The sequence below is a fragment of the Lepidochelys olivacea genome (assembly GCF_965140295.1).
Source record: "Lepidochelys olivacea isolate rLepOli2 genome assembly, chromosome: 10".
Lineage (NCBI taxonomy): Eukaryota > Metazoa > Chordata > Testudines > Cheloniidae > Lepidochelys > Lepidochelys olivacea.
In genome coordinates, this window is record NC_140420.1 from 65,446,839 (window position 1) to 65,469,925 (window position 23,087).

The 23,087-nt window shown below is 38.6% G+C and overlaps 1 protein-coding gene and 1 long non-coding RNA gene across 3 annotated transcripts in view; one reads left to right on the forward strand and one right to left on the reverse strand.

The window, feature by feature from the left end:
• Positions 1-12,044: 12,044 nt before the first annotated feature.
• COPS2 (COP9 signalosome subunit 2) overlaps positions 12,045-23,087 on the reverse strand; it is a 34,483-nt gene continuing 23,440 nt past the window's right edge. For both annotated transcript variants that reach the window (XM_084641063.1, XM_084641062.1), the window contains exons 7-13: positions 22,517-22,691; positions 21,589-21,767; positions 21,410-21,462; positions 18,312-18,409; positions 15,839-15,921; positions 13,689-13,747; positions 12,045-12,798 (exon numbers count right to left, since the gene is read on the reverse strand). In XM_084641063.1, the coding sequence (XP_084497189.1) occupies positions 12,654-12,798; positions 13,689-13,747; positions 15,839-15,921; positions 18,312-18,409; positions 21,410-21,462; positions 21,589-21,767; positions 22,517-22,691 (792 nt within the window). In that variant the 3' untranslated portion in view covers positions 12,045-12,653. The remainder of the gene's footprint in view (positions 12,799-13,688; positions 13,748-15,838; positions 15,922-18,311; positions 18,410-21,409; positions 21,463-21,588; positions 21,768-22,516; positions 22,692-23,087) is intronic.
• On the forward strand, positions 13,754-15,608 carry LOC311527269. The gene is made up of 2 exons (XR_014713298.1): positions 13,754-14,416; positions 14,483-15,608. It is a non-coding gene; the product is annotated as an uncharacterized lncRNA (long non-coding RNA).

Consider the following 23,087-nt stretch of genomic DNA (forward strand, 5'->3'; position numbering starts at 1 on the left):
AAAACAAAAAACCTAGTAAGTGGGAACTTTGATACTGTAGCTCAAGTCGCATGCAGAAGTAAACTAGACATACAAATCTTATTGTAACAGTTCCTGATTGCCTTAACAATAGGGCTTAAATACTTGTGCTTCAGCACTGACAGTACAAGTCTTTACCACTTGAGCTAACAGGCTGAATTTGACAGCTGTGGGCTGTATCACATTCATAAGCTTATATGAGCTAACTACAATCAGTGGGTTACATTATGCTGACTTTTTAATTTTCCATTTTATCTAATTAACTCAGTCAGTAATACTGGGTGTAGTGACACATTTTACCACCAGCAGGTCTGCAAAGCAATCATCCTATCTATAGCACACACTCTTCTCCAGCAGCTTTTGTTGTGGGAAGTTGTCTCTACAGCAATTCCAATGGAGGCATACGCAAAGCAGACTTCAGCGTAGCAGCCCTGTTAGTCTGTATTCGCAAAAAGAAAAGGAGTACTTGTGGCATCTTAGAGACTAAGATGAGTCACGAAAGCTTATGCTCAAATAAATTGGTTCGTCTCTAAGGTGCCACAAGTACTCCTTTTCTTTTTGCAAAGCAGACTGGCACCCTTGAGAAAAGGGATGGTGCAAGGATTTAAGAACAGTGGCAGTGTGAAATTGTGACTAATAGCTTTTTAGTAGGCACTTGGCTTTCTTATTAAGAACCTAAACATACAATGCATATAATGGAGGAGTGTGAAAAAGATTATAGAATTACATGGCATAACTCAGGAGATATACCTAAATCTGCCCACTACAGTTCTGCTGTGTGGCTGGGAAAGCTGCAAAGGAAAACTCCACATGCAGGCAGAGTGTAGTTAGGGCGAGGAAAGTCCAGGAGACTGGACTATGGAGTTGTTGCTATGCAGACCCAAAAAGTTAAACTTCCATGAAGGGGACATACAAGAATTGCAGCAGCTTTACAAATATGTATTTGCCTTGGTTACGTCCAGCCGCACCTGGAGATTTTCATATAATGTTGATGATTTGTAGTATAGCCTATTTCAATATTTCCATGTACTTTTCCTGCCATTCTAATTCTTTGTGACATTAGTTGAGTGGTTTTGCCTCATTTCTCACAGGTTCAGTGTTTAAAATTGTCTGATTCAGATTATAATGGGGTCACTACTATCTGTATCATTCAAAGGCTTTGTGGTATAAGGTACCAAATAACTCAGGTGACTGGCATTCAGGATAAAAGTTTACATCTCTAGTTTACTGCTTAGAAAGTGATTAAAAGTATTATGGCAGTACTCCAATGACCTATTTGAAATGGACTGGGGGGTTATGTATACAGATCTCCACATAAAGAAAGGAAACAAATCTGCACTGTTACAAATTGTCAGGCGAGAGAGTGAAGGCTGAATGTATATTGTGGCCAACTGTCTGCTTATTCACAGGAAATTGTTTTAGGTCACATTTGAGACACAAACTCTTAATTTGGACGCACATAAAAAAGGCTACTGGAGCTGCATAAACTTTGTGGTGTTAAGGGTTGAGTGTAATAGTGATAGAAGCCAAGCTTGATTTTCATTAGTCAATGTCAGTACAGTAATCACTAGTTAATGGAGTGGAAAACTGACATTTTGGTATGGCTTCCTATTTTTGCTACTTTCATGTACAAACCTGGAGATTTCTCAGGTCTTACCACAACACATACAGAGGCCAAGAATTTCAAAAATAGGTTCCTACATTCATGCTTTGGCTCCTAAACAAGGTTTAATTTTTTTCTAAAGGGCTGAGCATTCAGCCACAATCATTGAAGTTATATGTGTGTGTTCAAAAGGTGTGTGTTTTTGCTTTCCTTCAACTATTACTACTTAGGTTATTGTGAAGGTCTATTGTTACAACTGCATAGTTAGGGTTGCATTCTAAAACTGTCTTAATTAGGCAAATTCCATTGTTCTTAAAAAAAAGGGTAGGGTGGCCCATTACTGTGAAAGTTGTGTTAGTTTTTGTGGCCTTTGAATTTTGTATATAGGCTTTGCTCATTTATCTTCATACATTTTTAGTAGGAAAGCTTTGAATTTGGTCTTTGGTGCACTTTTTTTCTCTCCACAGACCTACTTTTAATTATTGAGCACACTCTCTTTAAAGCATTGCCTATCTACACAAAAATTGGTAGCGAGGCAAGTCCTGAGTCAATCTAGGGTGACAGGTAATTTAAAAATAAAGCAAGAACCTTGGCGGCAAGGTTATTTTTGGATTTTATTCATTTCTAGTACATTTAGTCATGTACTAGACACACAAACATGAATGACTGACAGAGTTGCCAGGCTTGGCTTAGTTTTACCCTGTTCAAATGCAGGAGAAGAGAGAGAGAGAGTTCAGTCTTGTTCCGAAGCATAAGACACCATTCAGATAGGGTTGCCAACTTACTACTTGCACAAAACCAAACACCCTTGCCCTCACAACCTGCCCTGCCCCTTCTGAGCCCCCTTCCCCCCCCCCCCCCGCCACCAATTGCTTACTTTCCCTACCTTCACTCACTCATTTTCACCAGGCTGGCTTTGGGGTGAGGCGAGAAATGAAGAGTGCAGGGTACGGGATATGGCTCTGGGCTGAGACAGTGGGTTGGGATGCAAAAGGGGGTGTGGGTTCTGGGATGAGGGGCTTGGGGTGCAGGGGGCGGCTCCGGGCTGGGGGGTTTCAGACAGTGGGAGCAGGCTCTGGGTTGAGGCAGAGGGTTGGGGCACAGGGGGGGTTGAGGGCTCCAGCTGGGGGTGTAGACTCTGGGGTGGATCTGGGAATGAGGGATTTGGGGTGCAGGAGGATACTCTGGGCAGGGACTGAAGGGTTCAGAGGGATCAGGGTTAGGGTATGGGCGGGTAAGGGCTCTGGCTGAGGATGCAGGCTCTGGGGTGGGGCTGGGGATGAGGGGTTCAGGGTGGGATCAAGGGGTTTGGAGGGCAGGAGGGGGATCAGGGCTGGGGCAAGGGGTTGGGGCACAAGAGGGGGCTAGGGGAGCTGGCTCTGGGCTGTGCTTACCTCAAGCAGCTCCCAGAAGCAGCGGCACATTCCACCCCCCCCAAACTCGTGCACAGAGGCGTGGCTGGACAGCTTTGTGCACTGCCCTGTCCGCAGGTGCTGCCCCCGCAGCACCCATTGGCTGCAGTTTCTGGCCAATGGGAGCTGCAGAGCTTGTGCTTGGGGCAGGGGCAAAACAGAGAGCCCCCGGGCTGCCCCTACACCTAGGAGCCGGAGGGGAGACATGCTGCTGCTTCCAGGAGCCAAAGAGAGCCTGCCTTAGCTCCACTGTGCAACCGACTGGACTTTTAATGGCCCAGTCAGCAGTGCTGACTGGAGCCACCAGGGTCCCTTTTTGACCAGGCGTTCTGGTCGAAAACCAGACACCTGGCAACCGTACATTCAGACCATACCTTGGACAAGATGGGACCCTGCCCTCTATTATCTAATTGAAGCTAGCAAATCCTGAGCTATGTTTCAAGTTTGAGCCACCAAAAGAAGTTATAAAAAACAGCAAAGTGTGCACTTGGCAATATAACCAAGCATATGAATAAAATGTGAACCAAATGATATATTAAAATAAATGTGGAATCTGAATCCTTTATCTATTGTTGGTTAGCTTTAAATTACTTTAATTACTCTATTTTTACATTCACAATATATTGTTTGGTTTATTTTAATTATTTCATTTTAATTAATATATTTTGCACATTTATTTGTTTTGGAATCTGTTTATTTTAGTTTGCTGTTAATGTAATATGAGCAATAATATACAAACCAAATGTGTATTGTATTTTTCAAATGGATGATCACTATGACAAGAAGAAAAGGAGTACTTGTGGCACCTTCAATTTATTTGAGCATGAGCTTTCATGAGCTACAGCTCACTTCATCCAATGAAGTGAGCTGTAGCTCACGAAAGCTCATGCTCAAATAAATTGGTTAGTCTCTAAGGTGCCACAAGTACTCCTTTTCTTTTTGCGAATACAGACTAACACGGCTGTTACTCTGAAACCTGTCACTATGACAAGGTGATCTGAAAAACAAACATTGTTATATTGATGTAAGTTTTCTTTTTTGTTAAGTTTATTCAAAAATAAACTTTATAATTTCTCTTGTCCTGTTCACTAACTGTATGCCTCAACCAGGGGAACAACCGCTCAGGTCCTTGGGGATCTGCAACCATCCAGGTTTTTGTTCCAACTAGCAAATAATGGTTTTTTTTAAAATCCACTGGTTAGTCCATATAGAATCCATATAGAATTCTCACTTGCCCTAGTTTTTAGTATGAATTAGGATATTTAAGAGGTTTCATATGCAATATTAAGCAGTGTACATTTTAAAACAAACTATTAAATGTTGGTTGGATTAAAAACCTGGACTATGGGATGTCCCTGAAGAACAAAGATGAGAATCTTGGTCTTAAGCAATGACCTAAAATGCAACCTGGAAAGTCTCACTCTTTGGCCTTGAATCTCACTCTTCGGAGCTGTACATCTCACTCTTAAGGACAGCCAACCCTTTGCAGGTGCTACATTTTTCATCAGATTTCATCCAGTAACAGAGAAAGGTGCAACATGCAGCTGTTAAAGATTTATGTGCAGCTGCAGATGGATAGTTTATCCATCCCCAGCTGCACTCTCCCCCTCCCCCAGGCTACATGTGTGAAGAAAAAGCAAAACCACAGTCAGATGCCTTGTATTTCCTTTGCCCTTAAAATCCTCTTCTCCTGTCCCTAACTTAAATGATATTTGTAAAAGAGTTTAAGAAAACATGCTAAAGTAAAAAGTTTTGCATTGTATTGTAAGCAGGCAGATTTGGCAAAGAAAGCTAACAATTCTGTACAAGTGACTACAGCAGCTTTCTTATGTAGTGTTGACAATACTAAGACATTCCATGGAACTACAGAGCACTGGACTCCTCCCACTACAGTCACCAAAGCAACCATAAGGCTAAATCCTATTGAAAAGTGATAGGTCTTGCATTGTGTCTGAAGACCCACAAACTTGAGCTCTTTTGGTCTAATGCAAGATATCAACAGTGCCTTCCACCAAGCCACCTGATTGCTGAGCCCAGTCAACTCTAGCATCTCAACCCATTGCAGACAATGATTGCTAGTAACAGATTTCCCTGACCAAGTGCTAAAAATGGTACAGGTCGTGTAGATGAAATCAACATGGGCCTACTCACAGGGCATAAAGTTAAGCATGTGCATCAGTCTTTGCAGCATTAGGAGCTAACAGTTGATAATTTGCTGAGTGTGACTATGAGATGGAGCTATAAAAGTTCACTTTCAAGAATTTGTTTAATATGAACATTTCATTCACCTTATATTTTTGTAGCAAAGAAATTAGGCTAGAAAAAAAAAGTATAGTTTGGTTAATTACCACTTAAACTTGTAGCAAAATGTCAACACTCCCAGCTGAGGCATGCTAATTGAAAAAAATAATTCTGAGTGATAAAGAGATCAATTACCTACCCTAGAGAAAAAAGGTGTGTTAAGCTTTACTCAATCCTCAAGTACCCCCAATCAAAAGTATTTTTACATTTACTAATAAAAACCAGGCAGATCTGAATCTGAGAACTGCATGTGAGAAATGAGTGGTATATTTAATGAACAAACAGCAAGCCTCCATCATAATTTCAACATTAGGTTAATATTAAACTAACAACAACATTTTCACAAAGCTATTTTGCTAAAGCTTTCCAGATACAACTATTATTTTAGCTCTTTTATTCTTCATTTAAATTGCACCTGCCACATACCAATCTATTTTACTGTTTTAGACAAGTGTTTTGTAGATTGGACTCACCGAACAGATGCACTCCATCTTTCCATGCATAAAACAGCATATTATCATATCTATATCCAACATTTTACCTTTAAAAAGGAATAAACAATGTATGGCATTTTGCATATGGACTATCACATTGTACATTAAGATCTTATCTTGCAAATTGGTTATCCAGGGGTAGGCTTTTACAACTATGCAGACAATAAATAAGTTCAGTAGACTTCACACGGGCATAAGAATCAGCAAAATCACACAGACCTAAGACTCACTTCTGCATAGATGTCTCTAGAACTGCCAGTTGATAACATCTCAGTAGCTGGCTTGCTTACATGCACGGGTAGTCTACATGAAAACATGCCTGCAGTACTGTTGCCTCATCCTCCCCTCACCCTTTGAATCTGATTGTTAATCAAGATTTTGAGCTCTTTAAGGGGTTGGGACTGTCTCTATTACATGTCATTACAGCACCTAGCACAATGAGGCCCTGAAGTGGACCTCTTAGGTGTGTTGTAATAATTAGTACTAATAATGTTATTAATGTGATTGTTGTATACAATCATTAATCCGCTGGACTTTAGGAGCAGCAAATATCTGAGATAACCATGCCTAAATTAATGCAGCATTTTCATAGGCTCCATGCCTTAAATCTTGTCTGAGTTGGTAGCCAACAAGACTGTAGCTCCTGTAGGGACTGGGGAAACAAAGCAGAGTGAAATCATAACCCCATTGACTTCACTGGAGCCAGGATTTTACAACAAATGAGCAGTGGAGGGGTCGGCCCCCCTTCCTCACAAAAACCCTCTCCACCCAGCACCTGCAGCCTTTGTGACTCCTCTCCCAACACCAATGAGATTAATGAAAGACTCTGCAAAGGTGTTTCCTTGGTCATCTTCCCCACCACAATGTTTTTCAATGGAATGTGCAGTAGGGACACCAGAATAGTAAGGGTCTTCAGTAGAGCTAACCCAAGTGTTTGTGGCCTGAAAAGGGCACTGTTTTTACAATACCTTTTTAGGTTCTTTTACAAAAGGGAGACAGAAAAATAGATTTAGCCAATTTAATGAAGATTATGATCCAGATGTGAATGGATGTTTCCATGCAATGAAGTTTGTTCTTTTAATGACTAATGGTATTGTTATGCAGGTTATATTAACAGTATCCAGCTGATGCAGTTGAACAAGTTTGTTTAGTCATTAACAGACAGATGGGTATAAGATAAAAACAGAGATAACCTGTAATGTATTTCATTTCCCCCAAAGTCAGCCTAACTCAGTGTATATCTACACATCTTTACAAAACAAAGTTTATATTCCTCCCCATTATTGTATTTCTTTTGCTTATTTCTGCCAAGTTAAGTTGACTTATTTCAAACTTAGCCATTTCAGTATCTCCAGTAATGTGGGAGAACTTGCCCAACTGGCAGAAAACCCAATGAAGAATGCCACTGAGAACAATTCTGAAACAATTGCCTTCTTTGAAATGGACACCAGAACTATAGTGTGGAATGCAACTTAGTTAATTAAGAATCCCACCCAAAATAATACTGACCACCGACTATGTGTTAGGACATTTTCTTAAGATATTTGCTGGACGTTTTTTAAATAATGAATCATTATGATAAAAATAACTGTTCATTGTAAAATTCTTCTTGTGTTCCCAAAACACATACCAACATAAAGGTCACACTTAAAAGGGCCATTATTCATAGTAACCAACAATAAGAAGTCTTCAGATCTAAATTGGGCAGTATTTTTAAAAAGCTGGATCTATATATCTAAACAATATACAGAATGCAGAGGGTCACACTGGATGACCTGAGATATTGTAGGGGTGGAGGGAAAGAAACTTAAAATATTTCATAAAATTTTTTAAATCTCTATTTTCACTGAAAAGGAGGAAAAGACGCAAAGCTATTCACACGAGCTATGTTAGATCCCCACCCTGCAGCTATTACATCTATGCAAGGGCTCTTGGTTACAACAGTTTGGTTTTTACTTGTATAAGTGGGACCAAATAGGATTACAGTCATATTAAAGGATCCATGTCAGGAAAAAAAAGAAATCCAGGTATTCATTCTAGATATGCGAATAATTGTGGGTGCAAATTCAGTGGCTGTTTTTGAAAATACAGTCCTAATTGTCCAATTAAAAAAATAAATCACCAGTTTTAAAATCTGACATTTCAGGTACAAACAATTAAATGCTGCATCTTTCTTCTGTAAAATGGCAAGAGAAAAATACCCAAAATGCCACTTTGGAAACAACAATGGCTAGGTCTGGCCTCCAGCAACACTTCAACCACACAGGTGCCAATTTAACTTAGTTTTTAAAAGTTTATTAAATGTATTGCCACATCTGCAAGGCAGCAAGTGAAGCCCTACTTAAAACACTGCCAGTGCCTGGAGGGCGACAGGCGAGCTGGAAAACAGGTACGGCTCGCCCACAAAAAAATAAAGAGCTAAAGTTACTGACCTTCCAAAAAACAAAACAAAAACAAAAACCAACCCAACTATGTAAATTACAGTTTGAGTTTATTTACATAGAGTAACTTAACGTACTACTCCTGAAATGTCAAACAACTGCTCTAGCTTTGAGCGAGAAAGAATATTTTGGGGTAAATTCCAGACAGATGTCACGTTACTGTCACTTAACACAAATGGTGGGATTGTAGCTTGTGTAAACTATGTCAGCAAAAGAAAAGTAAATCTGAAAAATATAATTTTAAAATAGGATTCTAGCATTTTACAGTGAAGTAACATTTCCAGGTAGTTGAAAGAGCTATACAGTTTTGATAATAGACTGAGTTTCAGGCATCTTTCACTACACTGAAATGCACCAAACAGGGAGATTCAGCCTTACTTTCTTTTTGATTTTGCTTAAAATGCTCACCTTTCTTCTTGTTGAACCTCCACTTTTAAACGCTATTATATGCAGCTAAAAACAAAAACCTGTGCTGATGGGCACCATATAGATGACTAAATTAGATAAAGAGAATGACATCCTTATCTCAAGGAGATGCAGCATAGTGTATTAAATACAGCTGGATTCTGATTCTACACAAAAATGCACTAATTTGGAGCCCAATCCTCAACTCCAGTTTCATTAATAAAGGTAGGTAAAGTGAACATCACTGGGAAGGGAGCACAAAGGGTACTGTGGAAGCAGGTTTTTTCTGCATTCTGCCTTCCTTCCTGAGAATTACTAAAGGCCCCCCCAACAGACATACCTAGGTTCGGGAAGGCTCTGTGGGTTAGGAAAAGCCACTCTTTAAGCAGTGTTGGCCTCCAGTTAATGCCTCCTCTCTATTTTTGAGGAGGGCTCAATTGTTCCCTCCCACAGCTTGGGGAACAATTGTAGGGTAAATGGCAGGGGAGAGAGCCTATGACAGAAGGGCTCAGCACCCACATTGCTATGGGAAGGTGACCCCTAAAGAAGGAATGACTATCCATATGGAAGACACTGGATCTGTAGATATGGAACCCAGGCTTGCAGAGTGGTTTATTTATTAGCTGGATGCACATGTATAAATTTGCCGTGAAGTATAAAAATTAATTTGATTTTGCTAAATGCAGCCTCCAACCTACAAACACCTACTACCTGGCAGTGCTTCCTACTCTGAGTAGTTCCAATCGATTTTTCATGGGATTTTTTTTAAAATGTAAAGAACATGTCACATACCATAGTATTATTCAGAAATATGGTGTGTAATGAGAACAATGCATCTGCTAGTGTTATCTGAAGATATTTTTCAAAGAACGTGAAAAAGGACTCTGCCCAGCTCCAATTTATATTCACATTTAACTGTATCTCCGAATACCCAGTTTAGACTGAGTAGATTAAAGTGTCTATTGGTTAAAAAGAAAATTCTATCTATAAGGAAACTTGCATGTTAAGATTCAGCCCCGTTATTTACAAGAATTGAGTTTTGTTTCATATACTTTTCCTTGCATTTAATACAAATCACACTGGACACCAGAACAAGAGTTGTTCTTTGCATGCAATGTAACTAATCTTTCAAATGGTTTTAAATAAATTGTATTGAAATGACTGAGAAGGGTGGTCAAGTGGACAGGGCACTGGACTGGGACACAATTGCTGGGCGCGGCCATATGCTTGCTATGTCATCTTGAGCAAATCTAATTTATCCTTTATCTCAGTTCTCCACCTGTAAAATGGGGGTAATACTGTCTGATCTTGCAGGGATGTTGTGAAAGTAAAATCCATTAACAATTGTGAGGTGCTCAAACAATATGGTGATAAAGGCCATGTAAATACCTACCTAATCTGTGAGACTAGCTATCTGCAAAATTTAATGGCTTTAAATTAAGTCTTAATTTGCTAGCAGCTCACATACAAACCCAACCATTTGAACTCAAATGTGTGTTTTGGCTTTACTATAAATGATAAGCCATGTAACTGATTTGTGTAATTTTTAATGGGGAAAAAATTTCATTTGAACAAACAAGATGTAATCTGAAACACCAACTACAGGATTTCAAATGACAAAAAGTTAAGTAAAAAGGCACAGCTGTGATTTATTTAAAGTGATTTGGAAAACTTCTTGGTATATTGAGTACGATTAGAATTTCTTTATGAAATCTATACTTATGTCTCATTTACTTTAGATAGTTATTTGACTTGGTGCAGCGGTGCTTACCTGATAGGCATGAGGGAGAATACAGCAAATCATTCTTTCCCTAATCCTTTGCAGTCTCCTGTCTGAATGCTCTATCTGCTTAGGTTAGGCACAGAGTACTATTTTTATCAATCTTCTAAAAACCAGGCAACTGTAACAGCCATTTAATTTTTTGTTCTGTTGAAGAGCACAATTAGCTTTTCAATCTCTAGATAATATAGGTGCTTTGCTTAATACATTTTCCATAGGTAACAAAGGGTATTTATATCAATAGAGAGAAAAGAACATATAAGAATGCACCTTCAATTTCTTACTCGCCAGACTAGGGATTTACTGACCTTCCTTCAGTTTACCTAAATTTGACAATCTCAATGTAATACTCAGCATTAGCTTATTGTTTCAATAAGACTCTGGCTAGAGAATTGCATTCCAAAATATATGATATATGATAAAATACTATATTACACACATAAAAATAAACCTTTTTCTGTGGCCTTTAAAACCTCCAGCAGTTCAGCAAGAAGCCTTGTTACTCAAGTCTGTGAAGTTAAATTTTAGATACTACAGTTCCAGATCTTTTTCTTTTAACTCTGTCATTCACAAGCTGTCCTACAACATTTGATTTACTAGCTGGTATCTCACTCCCCTGCCTCTCCTCTCACAGAAAGTGAGAGCATTTGCTATTTGTTACTCTCGTTTGTGTTTGAAGAGAGTTTAAATGGTTTCACTTTTATTCTTAAATGTCTTCAGGTGTTTATTGCTTTAAGAATATATTCATCCTGTGAGAAGCGTGCCTGGCATTGCCCTTTGTACCATTTAAACCATGCATCTGTCTTGAATGGAGCGAGTGCAAGTGTGGACAAAGTGGCAGCACAGGAAGGCTTCCACATCCCCTGGATGTGGGCTGCTGGAGGGATTCTGTTCTGGCACGAAACAGGCTGTCACAGAGAGAGCTGATGCAGTGGACTCATTGGAGGACACTACAGATCCATAGTTAAATGGATCCAGTGGCCTAGAACTCCTGGAGGGGAGAAGTTTGCTCTATCAGGGCTTGAACAGTGGCTATGAAGGGACAGCACTGCAACCAGTCAGAGGGAGGGGATGGACTCCATCTCCCCTATCACTGCACAAAGCCCTATTCTATACCCATACAGCAGAAATCTCAGTATCACTCCCAAATTTTCATATTCTACTTATGTAACGTATTACAGTTAAATTCAGAACCAAGTCAGAACATAAATCTAGTTTAACAAGGCACAAACTTAAAGTCAGCTATGGTGGTCTGAATTTCCCCAAAGCCATTTCCTACCAAACATTTATTTGAAATACCGAGATCAAAATGAAGACCTGATACTCAGAAGTGCAGACCCCCTACCACCAGCATTGCAAGATCCCTGTACCTCTCAAAATAAAGCCTTAAAAATCAGCAAGACTGCTAGATATCAGTTCTTAAATCTCTATAATATTTGTACATAAATATGGTAAGAAATAAACCAAAAGCATGCACCAAGGTTAAGATTTAATCTCCAAAATGTTCTCATTATCTGAGGTGAGGAATATTCACTTACCTACTTTTCTAAAAAAACAAAATGTAATGAAAACACATCAAGAAACAAACTGTACAATTTCTGAACTGCACTGTTTATTTTGCTGCTTGAAACCTAAGTGACAGTATGCCACTATAATTACGGGGTTTCCTCTAAACCTTTACTACGCTGCAGGTACAGAAATATACGGACACATTTTTGGAGAATTGACATTTTGAAAAATGCAGCAAACATTTCAATTTATACATGAGAAAAGGAAGTGTTCAAAAGGGTATGCATTTCAAGTTATTGCAGGTTATTTCTGTGAGAGAATTTCTGCAGGTAAAACATGTTTAAATTTAACCAACAGTAACGTGTCAGTGTATTTAAAATCATGACAAAAATCTTCTCTCTGGTCATTAGTTGCCCTTGACAAATTACTATCATGTTGTATGTTTAGGGCGAGATGTCAATACAGCATAAATCCCGTGGCATTTTGGTTTTCTTCTGGAGATTAAAGCTGTTTTTCTTGGGATAAATGCAGCAGCAAAACACAAACCAGCTGATCAAAAAAGCACTTCTGCCATAACTCCAATAATTTCAGGGCACATCAACCGACAGTAGTTTTGCCATTCCCAGTTCTTTTAAAGTTTACATCACCGCACTGTTGCCTTAAGTACATTTTGTAAAAGCTTGTTTTCTGTTAAGCCAGCTTGCTGACTACAGCCTGGTTGAGAGAATTTAGTTGGTTGGTCCATTTATCTAATGCCGTATACCGTGCACCTCCCCTCTTCTGATGATCCAGTTCAAGGAGCTGGTTGACTTGATCAATTCGGCCATGAATAGTGCTAGAAAGACACAAAAAACCCTAATTAGATACATCTGTAATCCACATTAAAAATCTGAAACAACAGTAATTCGTTCAAAACACACACTCAACTAATGCAAAACAAAGACATTAGGATTTATTTGAGAGCTTGACTGGCCTAGGAATTTAACATCTGCACAATGTAGTGCCCGGTGGGAAATTATGATAAGACGTTAAACTGCAGACTCACTTCCCCTGCCAAACACTTATGGATAGAGACACTAGGACCAACGTGCATGCAGTGCATATGGCTCAGAGGTGTTTGTAGGAATTTAAGGCCACCCCATATGAACAACATTTTAGAGAACACCTGATCTTTGTTTTACAGTGAATTCACTGCTTCCAATAAGGTTTCTCAAATATAGGAATTAAAAGAAAAATATATTTTTTTTAAATTCGGGGAACAGGGAAAAACTTCTTTTTAACTAAAAAATAAATCAATACAAAAAAATTATCCAGTTGTTTTATAAACTATGGCTGAGACTTGCAAATTAGGTAGGAGGTTTAGACACTATTCCCTTAAAATAAAAGGCTTTTAAAATCTTTACATATTTATAGATTTAAACACTAGTTAATAATATATAACTTACGTAATTTGGCATAGTGATTCAATCATATGCTATTATAAAATGCAAAAGTAATGTAAAATCATACCATTCAAACTACTTAAAGATCTTCTGAATTCACATCTTCTAATGTGACTCATGTTACTAACCCAAACAGCTCCAAAGGACGTAGCTTACACATTATCTTATATAATTGTAGAATCAAATGGCATTTTCAGGGGAAACATACACACACGATTTGCTGTTTTTTCTACACTACAGTTTTAAGACATTCAATAATCAGAAATAGGAGGAAAGTACATACTTATCCAATATGCACTGCACAAGCAAGCTCTCCACGTCAGCTACATCTATGTTTAATTCCTAAGACAGAAAACTCTTGTTATGTTGCCATTGTACTATTTCGCAACCAACATTTTTTAATTTTAATTTTCACATGTAAGTACTGAGCTCAGTTTCTTAATGTCAGAATATAGTACCAAGTCAATAATAATCGGAGAGAATAGGAAAAGAACAACCAAGATATACACTGTCAACAAGATCAGCAGCATCTCGGAAGAGCTCAAGATGCCACCCCTAAATTTCAGTAAGCAGCTCCCGCAGAGAACTCGTTCACGGATTGCAGTCATAAAGGAACTGATCAGACAATTATATGAGGTGTAATACAGGGGTGGCCAAACTTACTCACCCTCTGTGCCTCATATGGCAATCTTCAGAAGTTGAAGAGCTGGGGCACACCTGCTGCGGCTCAGGGCTTCATCGCCACTCCTGCTGACACCCCGAGCCTTGGCAGGTGCACCCCATGGAGCTAAAGCCCCGTGCCCTGGCAGGTGCACTCTACGGGGCTAAAACCCTGAGACCCTCCACTGGGCAGAAGCCAAGGCAACACTTGGGGGGAAGAGGGTGTCATGTGCCCCCCCAGATTTTTGCTAGGGTTTGCTGGCCCTGCTCTGTCACATGGTGCCACTGGGCCCCCTCCCTGCGCGGCAACTGCTGGAGACGGCAAGCTGGGAGCTGCGGCTATGGGGAGAGGCAGCGGCAAACAGCTGGGAGCTGCAGGGACAGCCGCTGCTTTTGCTGCTGCCTCTCCATGCAGAGCTAACACCTGGGAGCTGCAGGGTGGGGCTGCTGAGGGTAAGGGGTGCGTGCCTGAGGGGGCATGACTCAAGTGTTGGGGAGGAACGAACCTTTAAATTGTACCCCCCCTTTTCAGCAGGAACCAGTTGCCTCTGGCAGAAGCCCCTAGCCCCACCACACCACTGCAAGGTAGAAACTCTGTGCTCCTCCCCCCCAGTCTGATAGGCAGAGAATGGGGGATGTGGGGAGGGCTCTGTGAGCTGCACTTTAACTGTCTGGCCACCCCTGGTCTAACAGTTGGAATGGAATGGGCATGCATTCATAGGCGCTGACTCCATGGGTGCTCCGGGGCTGGAGCACCCGCAGAAAAAAAAAAAAAAAGGTGCGCCAAACAGCTGACCGGCAGCTGGGAGAGAGGCTTGGGGAGGGCAGAGAGCAGGCAGGGATCTGGGGGTGGGGGGGAGCAGGGGTGGGGACTAGAAAAGGAGGCAGAGCAGGGGCGGGAAGAGGCAGGGTGAGGGCAGGGCCTCAGGGCAGAGTGGTGGTGGAGCACCCCCAGGGGAAAAGAAAAACTCTGCATGTGTTCACTAGCAATGCCTCAGAAGGCCAAATATGTAAGTAGCAGCGGAGCTCCTGGCCTATCTTGTGCTGCAAATTTGATGAATGGCATCTTTAAAAAAAAAAATGTACACAGGTTACAGTAAGTAATTATTTAAAAGACAATTTTATCAGCCTTAGATTTTGTGCTTATATTATAAAACCTATGCTTAACTCTTCCTTAGTAGTTCATACATTTTACCATGCCATCAATCTAATCAAACATTAACAAAGGTCATAAAAGTACATTTCCCCCCTCACAATAGATGGAAATTCACTTCAATTTTGTTATGCAGGAGGTCAGACTAGATCATCATAATATTCCTTTCTGGCTTTTTAATTTATGAATTTGTTATTCCATCTCTTGTCAGACTTACAACTCTGACATCACTGACCTTTAATGATATCTGCTAGACAAGAAGGGTTTAAAACAGCTGAAATTTCATCGGAGTTTGTGCATGCTAGTTCATATTTATTATAGTTGCCTAAGAGGAATTATGCACTTTCAAGTTTTTTTACAAAAGCAAGTGCATCTCTATGCTGCAAAATTGGCAGCTAAACATCTTAAACATTTACTATAGCATTAATAAGAATCATTCAGATTACATGTAAATTTACAGTTACACACTGCAAAACTGTCAGTATTCTATTAACTGCATTTTGGGGGCCATGCTACATTTTCAGATGTTCCATTTAGGAAAGTGCTGTATTTGTTTAACAGCTATGCTGATTTATAATTGTCATTAATTTAAACAAATACAAATCTCCTCTGATAAGTACCTTAGAAATAAAAGGAATATGTATTCTTGTATAAGGCTTAATTAATTTTATAAGCACTTGTGTTCTGATGTTTCGCAAAAGCTCTGTAAGAGAAGAAAAACAAATAAGTAACTATTGTAAGAACAATGGTTACATATTCAAATGAGCAAGTGTGCAATATAGATCCATATTTATATCTAGTGGGTCTTTTCCATCTCTTGACTGCTATGATCCTATATGGTAATAAGTACTCCCACGTTGTAAAAATGAGCCATCTTTCTTCACTGGTTGTTTCACAGTATGTAGCGCAGCCTGGGTATTAGCAGGAGTACTGGATATGTTAAAACTTATTTAAGCTTGAAAATACAGTTTTCAAAATAGTTTGTAACTATTTTAAAGTTATTCTAAGAAACTGGATAAATGGTACACAATATTGCACAGTATCTTTACCATCTCAGCTTACTACAGAAATACCTGTCTTTCACCAAAATGTGAAAAGTTTAAGGCACTAACCCCGCAAATACGCATATGCTTGATTTTAAGCACAGAAGTAACCCCACTGAAGTCTGTTTGCAGAATCAGAGTTCAATAGCCTAACAAGACAAGGAGTTGTGGCAGAGTTGCAATGTGAAGAGTCTGTGCAGCAGCTAAGAATGTTTTTCACTTTCTCACTAGATAAACTGCAAGTTTAATAAATTAAAAATATGCATGCATGAGCTGTTAATAAATATGTATGAATATTTTTTAAGCCTGTTCTGTTTTCCTTCACTCGGCCAGCTGACTGTTTTACTGCTGTTTGTACGCTTATCAAATCTCTCACATGAATTGGGTGAAAACCCAAACTTAACACTATATAGGAATACACAACAATACTTTTTATTTTAATTAGTGACAATCAATGCCATAATGGGCCAGATCTTCCAAGGCAGTGTAGGCACATTTCACTGCATTATTAATCACATTTGGCTAAAAAGCCATATTAATTGGTCCAGGAAGGATCACCTCCGTCTAAGGATGATCCTTCAGTGATAAAGAGCTAATAGAGGTTCTAACCCCACATACTCTCCCCGCTTCTGGTGTAGCAATGAAAATGGACTATGGCTTGAGAAAAAGGCGGGGTGGCTGATGGATCCCTATACTATGCCCTCAAAATACAACACAGGGGAAAGGATGGATAACCTGCACAGAGCACTACTCGGGAGCACAAAGATTGAGTTTTAAGACACCATCACATTCTGCATAGTTTGGCTGCATCATAGGATCTGACCCAATGACTTCCATGCAATTAGGTATCTTTTACGAATAACAGTTTTAGTCATATTCAGATTGCCCTCATGAGCTGTTAACCACACATGCTTTTCCTCAGTCGGGGCCTCATCCAAAGCTGACTGAAGTCAACTGTAATTTTTCCATTACTTCAAAAGATGAGGCTCTAGGTTTGCTGCTGTTTTTATTCATAAATCTGGTTGCAAATGTGCTCCTTTTACCTAAAGCAACTATTGTTTTGGTAATTTTCACCGTTATATAACAAAGCATCTCATTAACACTGACTTCCAGTAATAGAGTTTTTAAACACTAACTCATAAGGAACATTTATTTTTTATTATTCTCCCAGTGCAGAAGAAATATATCTTAACAAGTCAGAGAAAAAACAGGATTACAACTGGGACAGATTGACAATATCCTGAGTGATGTTTACTGAATGAAGCTAAACTCTGAATTAAAGTTTAACGTCTTTGGAGTCCATTGTATTAAAAATACAATTGTTTGTATTCCTGTGGAACTGAGTGTATCTATCTTCTACAGGAGAGACTGACTAATGCAATCTCTGGATGGTATTAGGAACTTCAAAGGACTTTTTAGACCAATACCTGAGAAGTGGATGCAAATGACTCTCTTTGAATCCTCCCTTTTCAAGCTATCCTCAAGGGAGGAAAGCCCATGGTCAACGTGCTCCTAGAAACTCCAGGTCAAAGACCCCTGAACTGTATAAAGGGTGGACTAAACATGTTATGAGTGTGGTAGTTCAGAGTTGAGGCTATAATGAATTGTAACCACAAGCTGAATCCTGTTAGGTGGGGGGAGAAGGAGATTCCTGCCAGAATCCATGTTAGAGTAACATCTGGTAAGCTTATTAGTATGGGTGTAGGTTCTTTATTGTTTTTAATATGTTTTCTCTGTATTGCTTTTTATGTTAATAAAAAAAATAGGCTTGCACACAAAGAACTGTGTAGTACTGTAGCAATTACACCTGTTAACCATTTCTGAGAGAAAGCAAGCATGTGCCTTTGGGCAACTTGCCCGTGCTGGGAAGAACGTAGTGAAGGCAAGGAACCATGCAGCCTAGAAATACTCTGGTCTGCAGGCAGAGAGACACGGGTCTCCATCCAGAAAGGCAAAAACTAGGGGGCTGGAAGCCTGAAGCTAGTGCCCACTCAGGGGAAATACAGGTGCAGTTGCCCTGAACTGTGACAACAACCTCCTGTAACCATACCTTCAATGTGTTCCCTTATGAAGGGATCGTCCATGATGTTGCTGTGATTTGTTTTCAGAATCTTCTCAAATTCAGTGATGTCATTATTCTGATAGGCACTTCAACAATAAAGGAGAGTGAATTACAGTTTTGTCAAGTAAAAAAAGTTTCAGATCAGGATAAGATTTCCAGTTTCCACATGCTAAAAAGTATATTAAATATTGGTAGCAAAGAATTACAGTCACAATCTTTCTGACAGTTAGAAATTGAGGATGCTTAAGATAAAAGGGCGTTGAAAACATGCGTCTTAGGATAACACTGTAGCTCCATTTCTTCTACTATGTTTTGTTAGTGTTCACAGAAGTTTAATACGAACATTCTGCCCTTTTGCAACTATAAATTGGTTTTGAACGATTTGTATTTTAAAAAGTTATCCTATTAAAAACACTAAAAATATAGTCACTCAAAGTTACTCAATTGTTTTGTTATGTTAATATGGATGTGTCCTGATGCACCTTATCGGAACCTCCTGTGTTTAAGTGCCAAGAGGCATCAGCAATGTATTGTCCAATATATGCATTCAGTGAATGTGTGTATTTTAGTAATGACTTTCTTCATAATGTGGATATTCTTTCTGACTGACCCTAGACTGAAGTCATCTTTGTGCTTATACACATCAAAGTCTATGACAAAATAATTATGACGCCATAACCTCAGCATTAAGACTTCTTTGTGGATCAACCCTGAGGAGATGATAAACAATGCAGAAGCAAATGTTTGTAATAGTTGATAAACGTGATATGAAACATCTAATAATTAAATGGCATTTAAATTACGTATAAAGTTTCAAAGGGTACCCCACAAGCAAAGTTGTTTTACAATGGACAAAATGTATAAGTTCCCCCTGGAAAATCTAAATGCAAATTTAGTTTCTAATTATAGTAGAAATTAAGAATAGCACTGGAACCTTAACAAAACTGATATTATCTGCTGCAGCTTAATTTGTGTTATATTTTTTACTTGCTTTCATATTTTTGAGAGACAAATACACTCAGATCTAAAGATACAGAATATAAATTAGGTAGTATGAATGAAAGCAGGCTTGCTAAAACCACGTGGGAGTTCCTTCTGTCTCACATTTACATGAAAGCATGAAACTAAAGTAGAAAGGACGTATATGGAATTGAAATTCTCTGAAGTAATCCCTCCACAGATTGCCAAATCCTTTATTCATCATTAGGTCAATAATGCATATGCCTCTTTGGTTTCAGGAATGTTGTTGTTTTTGAGCAAATGATAGCAAACAGTAGTTGTATCTGAACAATGTTTGGCCCACAGTGTTAACTACTTATTTCAAAACTTGGACAAAGGAATTCCCCATCTTTTGACTGCAGAAGAGAACTGAACACAGATTGCTTCTTATTTGTCAAGACAGAATCTGCTTACAGTGGACAGGAACTAACTGATTTCACAGCAAAGCATGGAAAAACTGCCTCAATACAATCTACGTAAGCTGATGGTCTTGATACCCTAGGGCCTAAACGATGCTGACCACATTATCTGTAAAAATCCATGTAGCACTTTGGATCTTCATATGCTTAGGGATGCACATGCTTGCAGGATTTGAGACTTGAAAGCTCTATTCCGAAAAACCCTGCCTGAAAACTCCTTTGGCACACATGCCTTGATGTGTGAAAATACTGCATATCAATGCCTCCAAATCATCCTACTAATATAACATACCATATCAGCCTTCAAGGAAAGCTTAACGGGCCTGATTTTCAGAAGTCCTGGGCATTCCCAGCTGCCACTGTATTTGCAGGTGGTCAGCAACTCTGAAAAATCAGATTCTAAATGACCAAATTTGAATTTGTACAGTCAGCATTGGCCATTTTGGAAACTTTGAATGCCTTGAAACACCAGTGACAAAGGCAGTTGTAAATTTCTTTAAATACCCTCTATTCCAGGATTATTAAATATATTACTGGAATAAAGAGTCTGGGCTGCTACTATCATGCAACATATTGAACTTCTACAAAAAAGAGCACTCATGTTATTTCCTAAAGGGAAAAAAAACAAAACAAAAAACCACATGTGAATGTTTTTTTTAATATTATGGTGAACTATAAGAGAGAAGGATCAGCTCATGGAAAGAAAAGAACTAAATTTGCAGCTTTTATATACAAAAAATACAATTAAATATAATTATATCAATTATAAATATAATTCTTGCTTCTGAATACAAGGTTCAATCAAAATTTCACTACATAAATCACAGTAAATAAGCTGATAGTTGGAAGCTATTTAGCCATAAAACCTGCAAACGAATGTGATCTCTCAGATGTTCAAACCACAAAGAACATCTTTTTAGTCAGTTCCCCAGTCTTGCAATAAAATCTCATGATTCAGAATTAGGATATTTGGAAGACACTTGCCTTTAGGGAAAAACAATAACATTAATGAAACTAGATAGGAATTCAGCATGATCTATTGTTTGAGCTGTAAAACAAAGTAGTATATGTTCTTAGTGGGGTCTTTTTAAACTGGTACTGTAGAGAATTTTGTGTAGATCAGTGATACTCAGACCTCAGTGGTTCAGGAGCCAAATTAGCAATCATCATTACTCAACACAGCCACAGTAGTGTGAATTCATTGTTTCATTTACTATAGTACTATATATTCATATTTAAACAGTATGTCAAGGGAAATATTTAGTTTTATATATATATTATACATGCATGCATACACACACACACACACACACACCAAAATGACTAAGTATTATTATATTATCAACAGTAATTAGTTAACATAGTGAAAGCATCCTGATTAAATCACACCCCATTTTAATATCATGTGCTGCAAAGCACCGCAGGAAACACATTAAAGAGCTACTTGCAGCTCATGGGCTGCAGTCTGAATATTACTGATATAGACCACACTAAATAGAAAGCTTCTGAACAACAGAAACATTGAAAATCCCAAACCGAAATGCTGGTATGATACCTATGAAAAAGTCTGTTTGTTTTATTTTCAACAAAACCAAAAACCCAAAATATCTGTTTCATGGTTAGGAGCAAGTGTAGCTTTGCCCTTCAGGAAAATATAAAATTTCTTACCTTACTAAATTTGTCATTGCTAGAATCTCTGGATCATTTTTGTATGGTTTAGCCTACACAGAACAGAAACCATAATAAGTACATTTAGGTGGGGGGGGGGGAAAGGTATTTATGCCAATTTCCCTACTAAACTGGAAAAGCAGCAGCTAAGCCGACTCGTGCACATTTATAAAGTATACCTCCTGAGAGTCAAATGGATTTATTCCGGACTTCATCAGCATGTTTGCTAGGACCAAATATTTTAAGCAAGTGGTTCTTCTAGGACTCCCTGATTCATCATAATTCTTGAATGCTTCAAAAAAGTCAGTGTGTGCCTTTTCAAATTCTCCTTCCCTTAAGTGCATTTTGCCTCCACATTCTGAAAAGAAAACAATGATGACAGGAGAAGCTGTGTGCTTGCAGCCATTTATCAGAACGATCCTACTAAATGTACCATCCTATGTCTAAACTGATTCCTGAATATATTTTCAGGGTTATTTTTAAAATTCATGAAAACTGCTGAGAAAAAGCATTAGCACATCAATATAAGGCGGCTGCTTCTTTTTTGGCTTTCCAATTCAAGTATTATTAAAAATAACCACTCCTAAGATCACACAGTAACTATAAAGGGAAGTATACCTTTGCAAGCTTTTTGTTAAAAGGTTGCAAATTAATACATTTACTCAGTTGGAATTTATCCCAATGACAAACTTCAAAGAGAATGCACAGCAACATTATCTATTTATGGGAGCTGTCCAACATATTTTTAGAAAAACTATTTAGAAAGTCAAATGAGAAATATTGTTTTCCTTTTACTGCTCTAACTGGCAGGTTTCCTGTCAGCAGAGGAGACAAGTGATAGCCATAACCTGGTGAAAGGTGCTTTCAGAGATGGTACATGCTCTCATTACAAATCAGTCAACCTTTACTGGCCAGTAAATAGGTACTTCTAGTGAATCCTAATGCTTTTGTAGTTGCCAGTGCAATTCAATGAGATCAGATATATGGAATGTTTTCTGTAATGTATTTTCAGTTGAAACAAAAAAAATAAGATATGTTTAAATTTATGTTAAGTGACACTGGTCTGAACAAAAGGAATTTTAAAGTAGTAATATAAAAAAAACTTGCCTCTGATGACCCCCATGATCAGTGGATGAGGAATGGCAGACTTGATGTGCAATGACTGTTCGTACAGTGCTTTAAGTTTTTTGTTATTTTTCTGTGCTGTATACATTTGAATTTCCAATGCATAGATTTCCAATAGCTGGGTGCCCTTTTTTAAATCATCTTCTCCATCATCAGTCTAGGAAAGAGTAATAATGAATACTGTGAATCTTGAAGTAATGCTGAGGTCACGTTCTAGTAATATAAAAGTGTGTTACTAAATATTTTCAGAAATCTCTTGCCAAAAATAAGGAAGTTTCCAAATACCATATTTTTAATACAACCAGTGAAATTCAAACAATGTTCAAGGAAGCTAGCATGGACCAAGTTCTGAAGTTTTTCCACTTGGGTAAAAATACTGACTTTACTATGAGTTTTGCTTGAGTAAGGACTTCAAGAGTTGACCTTCTGTACATTTCATATCTTATGAATTTCTTTCAGTATACACAAGTTAAAGCCACGTAACCACTGCAAGAGAGCAGTGATGTATTCATGAACATAATATTGCTAATAATAGGCCAGATTCCCAGGTGTA